General features: G+C 42.4%; 1 protein-coding gene across 3 annotated transcripts; it reads left to right on the plus strand.

The window, feature by feature from the left end:
* The first annotated feature begins 15 nt into the window (after positions 1-15).
* DCLRE1C (DNA cross-link repair 1C) lies at positions 16-11,262 on the plus strand. 3 transcript variants are annotated; one of them, XM_088165892.1, is made up of 15 exons: positions 16-152; positions 276-327; positions 1,961-2,045; positions 3,078-3,137; positions 3,798-3,853; positions 3,932-4,033; positions 4,280-4,352; positions 4,510-4,650; positions 5,172-5,273; positions 5,849-5,985; positions 6,149-6,203; positions 7,807-7,895; positions 8,372-8,472; positions 8,942-9,868; positions 9,997-11,262. In XM_088165892.1, the coding sequence occupies exons 1-15, from the start codon at positions 44-46 to the stop codon at positions 10,170-10,172; spliced, it is 2,265 nt and encodes a 754-aa protein (XP_088022018.1). In that variant the 5' UTR covers positions 16-43; the 3' UTR covers positions 10,173-11,262. The 3 variants fall into 3 exon arrangements, with proteins under 3 accessions (XP_088022018.1, XP_014738615.1, XP_088022019.1); XM_014883129.2 differs by having other exon boundaries at positions 8,942-10,046; XM_088165893.1 differs by lacking the exons at positions 16-152; positions 276-327; positions 1,961-2,045 and adding an exon at positions 2,352-2,529.
* The last annotated feature ends 542 nt before the right edge of the window (positions 11,263-11,804 follow it).

Consider the following 11,804-nt stretch of genomic DNA (forward strand, 5'->3'; position numbering starts at 1 on the left):
GGGCCGGGCAGGCGGAAGCGCGCGGAAACGCACGCCGCCCGCCATGAGCCGGTTCGGGGGCCGCACGCGCGAGTACCCGGCCGTGTCCATCGACCGCTTCGACCACGACAACCTGCGCGCGCGCGCCTTCTTCCTGTCGCACTGCCACAAGGGTGAGGGCCCGCCAGGGTCCCCTGTGTGTCCGTCCCCACCCCCCGTGTGTCCCACCCCTGCGCCATCCCCGCCCCATCCCCGCCCCGCGTGTCCCCCGACTGACCCCGTGGCTCTCTCCCCAGATCACATGAAGGGGCTGCGGGCGACCGCCCTGAAGAGGAGGCTGGAGGGCAGGTACGGGCTGGTGGCGGGGCGGCCTCAGGGGAGGCGGCTGGGGCGCGGCAAAGCGTGAGCAAAGCAGCGCGAGGAAGTGCCATGGGTCACAAGTGCCCGCAATGGGACAGGGACATCTCCCACCAGACCAAGTTGCTCCAAGGCCCTTTCCTACCTGGCCTCGAACTCTTTCAGAGGTGGGGCATCCACAACTTCTTTGGGCTATTTGTTCCAGTGCCTCACCAGCCTCACTCATTTTAAAAATCTTCCTTGCATCTCATCTAGACCTGCCCCCTTATAATTTGAAGTCAGCCCCCCTTGTCCACACCATGTCCTCGTAGAAAGTCCCTGTCTAGAATTCTTAAAAGCCCTCTCTAAGTATCAAATGGTAGCAGTAATGTCCCCCAGAATTTTCTCTTCTCTAGGCTGAAGAACCCCAGCCATCTCAGCCTGTCTTCATAGCAGAGGTGCTCCAGCCCTCTGACCATCCTGGTGGCCTCCTCTGGATTTGCTCCAACAGGTCCTTGTCCTTCCTGTCCTGGGGTCCCCAGAGCTGGGTGCAGCACTGCAGGTGGGGTCCACAGGAGCAGAGGGGCAGAATCCCCTGCCTTGTCCTGCTGCCCACTGTGCTGGGATGCTGCCCGGGATAAGATTGGCTTTCTGTACTGCAAACGCACACTGCTGGCTCATGTCCAGTACCTCGAAGTCTCCTACAGGGCTGCTATTAACCCATTTATCCCTCCGTCTGTTTTGATACCAGGGGTTGCCCAGACTCAGGTGCACTTGGCCTTGTTGAACTCCATGACGTTCGTGAGGATCTCTCTGTTATTCCCTGGAAGTGTTGGTACACAGAGCCTGTGCAGTGAATTGGGCCAGCTGTGCTCTCTGAAGTGTATAAGCCAGCAGGTAGCCAGCAGTTTGAGGGAGATAATTGTTCCCCTCTGGCCAGCATCTGTGAGACTTTTCTGGGCTACTGTGTCCAGCCCTAGGCTCCCCTGGATGATAAATTGATAGGTGTTTTGGTCAGCATCATGCTGGTCTGGGGCCAGGACCATGTGTTGTGTGAGGAGAGGCTGAGAGAGCTGGATGTCTTCAGTCTTAGGAAGAGGAGACAATCATGTATCACTGTTTGCAGGTAGGGGTAGAGGAGATGGAGCCAGACTTCATAGAAGTGCATAAAGAAAGGGCAAGGAACACCTTTTTCACCATGAGGATGATCAAATGCGGCATTGGGCCCAGGGAGGTTGTGGACCAGTTCCTAGGCCTTCTTTGATTTATTAGAGTAAATATTGCATTTCCACTGATACAAGCAGAGAATCTGTCTTTGCTTGTGCATAAGCTCAAGCTTCATAAGGAGTATTCTGTGTTCTGCTGTGTGCTGACTGTTCCAGGGGTGTGTGCAGGGGAATAGAAACAAGCAGATAGGTCACACCCATGTACCACATGCTGCATTTGTGTCTGCACAAAGCCATGCTGCTAGGGGCACACAGGGGTAGGTTTGGGTTTGCAGGCTTCCAGCTCTGCAGGTGTCCTCACAGGAGAGGTTTCTGAGTGCAGGGTTTGATGTACTGGGTGCCAGGTGCTGATGTGTCATTAGATTGTTCTTCATATCTACTTTAAAATACACTTATCTGTATTTTTTGTCTCCTCACAGCTTGAAAGTTAAACTATACTGCTCACCAGTAACTAAGGAATTGTTGTTGACTAACTGGAAATACAAGTTTTGGGAGAATCATATTGTGAGTTTGTGTTTATTTTGAAAATAGCACTTTCCAAGCAACTCCCTGCTCCCCAGGAGAGTCTAAATATTGGTGTTGATACAGTGTTTCAGGGCTTAAGTACTTCCAACAATGTGCCTTTCCTGCTGCTTGCTATGTGGGATTGGCTTGTTGCTTGTTGTTTAATTATTTTCCTCCCACAATTTTTTTCTTTTCCCTCAACTTCATCTTTACATGGCCTTCATCTTTACATAGATAATTTGTATACATTTCCTTACCTTGCTTATGTCTCTTTGCTTCTGTCCTTTATTTCTCTTTTGTTTCATTTAAAGGCTCTTACTGCTTGGAGTAGATATAATCTGAAGTTACATGGTTTTCCTTTTGCTTTTTGGAAAATGGACTATAACATGAAGAAGTTTTAGTATAAAATCACTGAAAAACTTAATAAATTTACATGATTTCCAGTGTTTGGAGCCAGACTGCAAGGGATCAGTGTTATGTACAGGTGTGACTTGAAGTCATTTCCTTCCCTTTGCAGATGCAGGCATTATGAAATTGAACATGAGGTTTTTTACAGAAATAAAAATAATTATCTCTGCACAAACACAGGAATACATGCTCCCAGTGATTTGTGGGCTCTCTTTCTGGTAATAGGGGGCAGTGGAAAGTGCTGCAGCACAGAGCTGTCTTAGCAAGATCCACTGCTGTGGGACTGGGATTGGGCTTTGCAGTTATCCAAAAATAAGGCATGTGATGCATCCAGAGGAACAAGAGCTGTTGCTGATAGAAATCCAACATGCTGTAACTTTTTTAGGCATGCACACCTTGGTTGAGGTATCTCCATTTAATTTTTAGATAACTTGTAGGAAAATTTATTCCACTGGAAATGGAAATTTATGACTTACTGTGGGAAAATGAGTTTAATTTTACAGGCTTAGCATTAGCCACAGTGAGTGCTAGAGATGTCTACATAATGAATACTGATGAATGAGACATAAACATGAAGCAGAATGTTCAGTAAATCCTATAATGCAATTAATCATATTCTTACAGGTTGCATTGGAAGTTGAAACTCCAACTCAGATTTCTTTAGAAGATGAAACATCTGGTGAGGTAAGTTACAGAAAAAAAAATTCATATGTTAGTCATGGGCACTAATGCTGTTTACATGAGCACAGGAAACACAGCTGCAGCATCCAAAGTGCACAAGCTATTTTTAAAATGTATGTGCCCCCTCCTCTCCTGTAGTAACAGAAAAGGGGTGATAGTTTTAAACGAAAAATGGTTGATTCAGGCTAGATATAGGGAAGAAGCATTTTACAATGAGGATGCTTAAAGACTGGAACAGGTTGCCCAGAGAGGTGGTGAATACCCCATCCCTGGAAATATTCAAGATCAGGATGAAGCTCTGAGCAATCTGATCCAGTTGAAGATGTCCTTGCATATTGCAGGGGAGTTGGACTGAATTTTAAAAGTCTCTTCCAACTCACACTATTTTGTGATTCTGTACTTGTTCACCAGGAACCAAGGAAGTAGAACTGTCTTCTGTCCAACTTGCTTTATAAGCACCAAACAATACTTGGTCCTCTCTTCTGCCATGACAAGGTGGTGGTTGCTCTTTAGTGCTTGTTACAGTGTGAAGGGACTCTCTGGTTTTAAAAGCAATGCTAAGTGCTGCAGGAGACTGTGGGGAGTAATACGTTGGTCTCACTGTGCTAATAAAAGTACTGGTGGTACTTCAGTGTGAAAATAATACCAACTCCTCTCTTCCAGAAAGAAGATGTAGTGGTGACACTTCTGCCAGCTGGTCACTGTCCAGGTTCAGTCATGTACGTCCCTTCAATACTTTAAATGTTTCACCACCTGGCGTTTAATGTGGAGTTTGACCCGAGTGTTGCTGTCTGCAGGTTTCTGTTTGAAGGTGAGAATGGCACTGTGTTGTACACAGGGGATTTCAGGCTTGCAAAAGGAGAAGCAGCCAGAATGGAGCTTTTGCATTCAGGGACCAGGTGAGCTATTTGTAGTCTATAGAAGGAACATAAGATCATATGGCATGGACAGTTTTGCTAGGTATTTTTTTTTCCTCATTTTTTAATTCTGGATTAAATATAATTGCAGTGCTGCAGTTATAAGCCCCCTTTGACGTATTCTTTGTAATCAGGAGGTGGAATTACCTCCTTTTGAAGAGAGAGGAAGTGGTGTATCTTAGCACTGTGATGCAATGTTTACAATGATATCACTTTTCTATCCTCCAGGGTAAAAGACATCCAGAGTGTGTATTTGGACACTACTTTTTGTGATCCCAAATTTTATCACATACCAAGCCGGGTAAGTCTAATAAATTGTCAGAAGAAAGGCCCTTAAAACAATTAATTAAATACTTTTTTGTTAGGTAAATCTTGCAAGGCAATAACATTTTGCTTTGCTAAATCCCAGCACTTTGGAAATACCTTCCAAGATTGACAGCATTTTCTACACTTTTCAGGAGGAATGTTTAAATGGGATCTTGGAGTTAGTGCGAAGCTGGACCTCACTGTCTCGTAATCATGTTGTGTGGCTGAATTGCAAAGCTGCTTATGGATATGAATATTTATTCATAAACCTCAGTGAGGAACTTGGAATCAAGGTAATGTTTCTCTAATTGTTGCTTTGGAACAGATCCTCACTAATGACTGGGCCAACACTGAGCTGCCAATGGCTGTTCACAGGGCCGCTCTAGGTCACAATTATGCCTGTTTCACTAACTTCCCTTAAAAAGTGCCGTTGTGCTCAAAATGAGGTAACTAGTTGACTTCAGTCTGGAACATCTAGACTTTCCAAAGAGAAGTTAATTACCAGTTTTCATGCTCATTGTTTACCTCACTCTCTTTTATTTTGTGAATGATGAAACTCATTTGCATATAGCATTAATAGTATATATTCTGATTTTCTCATGAGTATTCATCTTTCTTCAGTATAGGTGGTATGTTCTACTTTTTTTAAATGTCTAAGTTTTGGCTGACACATCTCTGCTTGGACATTATTTGGAGTAATAATTTAAATGCCTGACAGCATTTGGGGAGAACAGAATCACATCTATATAGCTGCTCCAGCTGCAGTCTGGAAAAGACATTGAGCTAATAAAGAGTAAACTCTGGCTTTCTCTAGGTGCACATGAACAAACTTGATATGTTCAGGAACATGCCAGAAATCCTGTGCCATGTTACCACAGACCAACACACGCAGATTCACGCCTGTCGACATCCTCGGGTGCGTTTGTTCTGCAAAACCTCCCCTAACCTGTAAAGGTGTGGTTATAGGTGCGGATGCTTGGGGCGCTGTTGGGTTAATGAAGACAGTGAAATGGTGACTTAATGTAAAGGAGAGTGAAAACCATAGTTTAGTGGGTTGAAGTTGTTTGTTTAAAAAAGGGGGGAATATATTAGCTTTTGCTAGAAGTAATTTAATTGTATTTGAAGCCTGAAAATTGTGTTTTTAAGTGAAGTGAGACAAGCAGCAGAGTAGATCAGTCAGATATTAGCCATTTCAGTGTATCAAAAGCAGCTCAGATGGTGCCTGCTGCAGTGGTGCACTGTGTTGTTTTAGTGTGTGGCCATCCATTTCCAGGATGTCTGTCAGGCTGGAGGCTCCAGCTTGGGGGAACACTGGGGCATTGGTCTCTCTGACTGATTTACTTTGCCAGCTGCACTAAAGAACCAAGGTGTGACAGGGTCTTTTAAGAGAATTAGAAGTGAGATAGGAACTTGGTTTGGCTAGATACTATACTGTTTAATTTCTGAGTAAAAAAGTTCGCTGTTGAACTTAATTTTATATCCATTGGACAGGACGATGACTGCTTCCGATGGAACAAACTGCCCTGTGGGATGACTTGCCTCAATGGAGCTCCCCTGCATGTAATCAGCATCAAACCTTCCACAATGTGGTTTGGGGAAAGGAGAAAGAAAACTAGTGTAATAGTGAGGTGAGCATTTGGGCCACACAGAAAGCTGTTGTTTCAGGTTTGTATCTTGCCTGATACATGTATAATTGAATCTCTGAATGGCCTTTAAGAATAGGTTATGCTGGTCTGTTGACCACAGATGAAGAGCAGTTACCTAATTTCTGTGCTGCTTCTGTTTTTTTAGGACTGGGGAGAGAACGTACAGAGCTTGTTTCTCTTTCCACTCTTCGTACAGCGAGGTTTGTATACTTGTAGTGCTGAATATATATATATGTAAGAAAATGTAAAAGAGTTTTGATTATTCTGGAGTGGATGACATGACTTGCCATATTAAGAAAAATCTTGTCAGTAATAAACTGTAAGTAGATAGGAAGTTCTGAATGCTGAAGACAGAGAAAGTTGTTTTAATATAGCTGCAGAGGAACTTGTTAAAGTAGGGCAGGATTACAAGCCTATTTCCTGAGTCTCTGTTCTCAATGTATAGGTCACTCCTACAATTGTTTTGACTGCCTTTCTATTTTAGATTATTGTGTAACTATGCAATGCTTAAACCATGGAGTTTTAGTTTACAATACGTTGTTTATCTGCTCTGACTCAGATTTGGGTGGGTTTGCCTTCTTTTCTCAGCCCACACATTTAAACCAAATTTTCTCACATCCTGTCTGCTGCTCTTGCCCCTTTTCCTGTGTTAAAAGGCTAAAAGGAAATTGGTCACGGCAGCATCCTCCCCACAATCACACTTTCATTTAACATGACTTGATACACCTCTAAAAGAACTTTCTCCTAAGAAACTGAACTGAAACTGGATCAGTGCTAACAATGAACTGTCACAAAGTCTTGCACTACAAAATGGGAGGGAGGCAGTATTGTTTTTAAGATCCTGATTAAGTTGAAATTTGCTCTGCCACGCAGAATTTTAAATGGACGTCCCAGTGTGGAATTTGCTGGTGGAATATGGGGGTAATGTTAGAATATGGGGGTATGTTAGAGTTTAACACTCCCACCTGCACGTGCAAAAATAGATGCGTCCTTGGTTTGAGACAATATAAAGGAGAACACTCTGGAACAAGTTGTCTCCCTTTACAGGTTCAACTAAACTCTCTCCACCAATAAGGAATGAACAGTAAATGGAAGTGAAAAAATAAGTTTCCTAATAAGTGCAAGAGCAACGGGCAAAAAAATAACAGTAAATAACTGCTAGATACAAAATTGCAATAACATTATGGGTCACCCCAGGACAGTCCTGCTGTCTGTACAGATAGCAGTGTAATCTGTAACCTCCAAGTATTTACAGTGCTCAGTACTGAAAAAGCCTCAGCAGGAGTGCCCCAAACCAGACACAATTCTTCAAGTAATTTACTGGAGATCATCTAGAAGACAACAGAGTAAAGCTTGGAAAAAACTGTGTTTTGTCATAATTGGCTTTTACAGGGTACTTTAGGAGAGACTTTAGGAATATAAAGGACTGCCTGATCTGCATAACTGGAGACTTGAACTCCAGTAAGAAAAATATATGTTTGAAAAGATCAGCAGCAGTAAGTACAAGGAAGCACTGGATCACATTCTAGGTCTGCCCAGCCTTTTCTTTCAGAGACCAAGATGGTCTGTGTAGTAATTGATAATTGCAGTGAGGTGTTGGTGAGGCTGAGTTCTCAGCATCCTTTCAGGCCTGCTTCCTTGTTCCAGAGATACTCACTTTGACAGAGTCATGGGCTACATTGGTCTTTTATGTAAAGACTACTAGTAATACTTTTGGATGTGCTTGTATCAGTATTGCCTTTAAGTGACAATCTTAACTGTTGATGTAATTTGTGAAATTGCTGCGTCTTTTCTTTAATTTAGATCAAGGATTTCCTGAGCTATATCTGTCCTGTGAACGTGTATCCCAGTGTACTGCCAGTGGGTGGCACAGAGGACAAAGTTATGGAAATGTAAGTGACAATTGGCTGCTGGAGGGAGGCAATTCAAACTCTGTTCCTGTAAAGACAATTCCCCACCTGAATCCCAACCTCTCAGGCGTGCCACTGCCTTTTGCTTTACTTGTCTGATAATTCAGATTTTTTTTCTATATTCAGTCTCACAGACTGGGGCTTTCTGAAGCACATGTGTATATTGAGCTGAGTCTCAGAGTTTGTATTCTGCTTCTATCTGTGTGTAGAGGCTTTTCTGCTGTACATGTTTAAAGGTAAATATATTGAAAGGACAGATTTCTACCTTTCAGCTGCTGAAGCTCACCGATGAATCAAGGACTTTGCTCTAGGTATTGCTGCCTTTGCTTTAACATTTTTGCTGAAGTGCCTGTAAAAGGCATGGAGCAGCATACTTTAAACAAGTTAAAGGATCTACTTTTGCTCCGGAAAGCTTCTGCTGAGTTCTAAATATTAACTGTTTTCCACATTCCCTTCAGATTAAAGCCATTATGCAGGTCATACAGGAGAATCATGGAACCCAGGTACAAGCCCTTAGGAACACTGAAGAGAGCCCTCAAGAGAGAATTATCTGATACAGGTAAAGGTACTGCACCTTAAATGGAAGTTTGAGACTAAGCAGAGGTGCCAAAATCTTTGGTGTTCACCACAGTCTGTCTGTGTGTTCAAAGCAACAGCTGGAAAGGAGAAATAGAAATTATGTGAACCTAGGTATAGGAGGGTGAGAGAGCACTAATTATGTAAAAACACACTTGTTTGCAGTCTTAAAACGTACTTAATGCTCAACAGCTCTGTAAGTTTTCAGATGGAGTGCCTTTCCTCAATCCTAGAGCAGCCCTAGGAAAGCTTGTTCTAACTGTCTCTGTGAGGCATTGTGCTAGACAAGGCAAGGCAAATACTGTCAGTATCATCCTGCAAAATCTCCAGCTAGAATAAAGAACATTTTCCTCAATTTATACTTAATGAATTTTTATTAAAACTTTGCTCTCAACAAGATTTTATCAGAGATGTGAACTTTTCTTAGTGATTTTCTCTTTGTTTCTTGCCAGATGAAGATGATCTCTTTGATTCAGAATTAATTTCTACAAAGCCCAAGATTCCAAAAGAGCAGAGAGGAGAGAGCAAGCCCTCCAGCACAGGACAGTCTGAAAATGCTGAAGGAAACATTAATGAGAGCACAGAAACTTACAAAGGGACCACAAACTACACCTCCCTCAAGGTAGACTTCGTGGACTGTGAGGAATCAAATGATGATGATGATGAAGATGACGAAGAAGAATCTGAAAAAAATACAGTTCAATTTCTTTCCCATGAGCCAGCTGCCACTTCCAAAGCCAATTGCAATGGAGTAACGAGTGACCAGCAGGAGTCTAATGCCAATGTCCCTTGCTGGGATGAATTTTTTACGGGTAATAAACTAGAAGAAAGCTCTGAAAACGAGGACAACATCCCATCTTCAGCAGATGCTGGTGGGTCCCAGTCACTCTTCAGTGATTCAGATGGAGTAAGTGACTCAACACACATCTCCTCCCAAAATTCTTCTCAGTCAACACACATATCAGAGCAGGGGAGCCAGGGCTGGGATAGCCAAATGGACACAGTGCTCATCACCTCCCAGGAGAGATATGCCCTGGACCTCAGCAAAGGTGGGAGCAGAGCAGTGGTTCCTCTGCTGCAGGAGAGTCCCAGTGACACTCAGCTGGACAGCAGCAGGGAGAAGCCAACAAGTCAGAACAGACCTTGTGCCCACGATGGTGCCTGTGACTTGAAAAGCAATGGCTGTGAGAAAGCTGCAGAAGATGGCACTGCCCACGTTCAGGATGTCCTGGTGGAAATAAGTGACAGCTCCAGGACTCCTGATCTGGAGCTGAGGAGGGACTCGCAGAGCTCCTCTGACTTTGAAATTCCCTTGACTCCTGACGCGGAAGCGCCTCAGCCAGATAAACTGCATCATTTATACAAGAAACTCGCAGCAGGTGAAAACATAATCAGTGAGAAAAAAGTCTCCTGAGAATAGGTATAATGATTATTATCAGTGGTAATGCCCAGCATGTCTATTAATACCTGAATTTTTTTTCTCTTTCCTGTGGGTTACTGTCTGCAGCTATGCTGAGTCATGCTTTATTCAGAAACATCTTACTGTCAGAACTAGGAAGTTGCAGCCTGTGTACCTTTATTATTTCTTCGATGAAATACTGGAAAGGAAATATTCAGAAAGTATTCCCAGGAGAGACAGTAAAAACCTTCTACCTCCCAAGGTTCAATTCTCCAGCACTGTAAGTAGACAAAAAATGGACCAGACAAAACTAAGGGTAGGACACTAAATGAAATTTAGTGTTTATCATGAGCTCTAAGAGTTTGCCTTTGTAATGTGACCTCAGGTTTTAATAAAATAGCACACTGTTAACTGTAGGGAGGAACACCTAAGAATGACCATGCAAACAAGGCAGTTGGAATTTGGCTTTAATCACTATTACTGTTGTTTATCATTATTAAAACGATTTAATCAGTACTCACTGCAGTTATTTTTAAAAATAACTGCAGAACAGATTAGAGAATTACTGAGGTTGTAAGGGGGTTTTAATTTGTTTTAAATCAAACTGTTCATTTCAAAAAGTCTCTCTTTACACTGAGCCTTAACTCCCGAGTTAGGTACTGCAGACTGCTTTACCTTCAACTCATTGCAAACAACTTGTCATCACTTCCTCTATGTTCTGGTTTGTTCTGAATTGCTCTTCAGAAATACTTAAAATCCTGTGGTCCCCAAGTTACCAGCCCTGTCCTGCTCTGGCAGGTAACAGCCATAGAAGGTAACCTGTTATACCAGACAGGCTCTTGTACTACAAAACTTCACCTCCTCTGTAGACTTGACTGTTTTAAATCAAGATAATATTTTCTCCATGCATGTGTGCCATCATAACTCTCTGCCAAAATTCTTATCTTCCAACATGGAAATGTAATTCAGGTTTTTCCTAAACTGGAGTGCCTAAGAAATACCCAAACAACAGAAGTCATCTAAAACTTCCTGAGATTTTCCATCCATGGTCTTTAAGTCCCAATGAATTAAACATACTTTAGCACATCATCTCTCCCCTCTGAGTGTGCCTTCAGTTGTTGTGCCATGTTTAGTGACGTGTGAATGTTCAACCACTATTCTGCCAAAGGGAACAGAGACAGGAGGGACAAAGCATTGCCATAATCTATATTCAAGATCCACGTATTCCTCTACTGTTACCTTTTCTGCTGTTTGTGCGATTTGTTAACCTCATTTCCAAATGTGATCTACTAACTTTGGGTTTTTTTTAGCAAGCCTGAGTGAGTGGAACTGCTGTTGGAACTACCTCTGTTAATAAAGTCAGACAAAACAGAACCTCTTCTGTTGACTCATTTCATATCTGAAAACTGTGCATTTAAGTCCAGGGCTGCCTTTAACAGGATGCTCAAATATACAAGAATCAAGTCTGTTCAGGCAAGTGTAAATTTATACCAGTTCTCACCAGCCCTAAACTGAAAACACATCATTTCCTCATGGTCCCTCTGCTGGAGTCTTTACAGTCCTAGAAAATTTGGGTGCAGGCCAGGAATTAAGAGGTTGCAGTCTTAAAGCAAATTCTACTGCTACAACTAATTTTGACAGGCTAATTTTTTAAAAATGACAACAACAAAAGAAAAACTAAATTTAATTTATTTTATCAAAAACTATAGGAAGATAGCAATACTAGAGATGACACAGTATGAAAAGAAAATGTTCCTGAGCTTACAAACTGCATATTCTAATACAGTTTCTAAAACATACATTAAAAATAACCAAAAGATTGACTTAACTTGGAGATTAAATACATAGACAATAGCTTTTCTTACAGGTGATCTTGCAGCTTTAGTTTTGCTACCAAAAAGTAAAAATAAAACAAT

This window comes from Sturnus vulgaris, chromosome 5 (assembly GCF_052056855.1).
Source record: "Sturnus vulgaris isolate bStuVul1 chromosome 5, bStuVul1.hap1, whole genome shotgun sequence".
Taxonomy (NCBI): Eukaryota; Metazoa; Chordata; class Aves; order Passeriformes; family Sturnidae; genus Sturnus; species Sturnus vulgaris.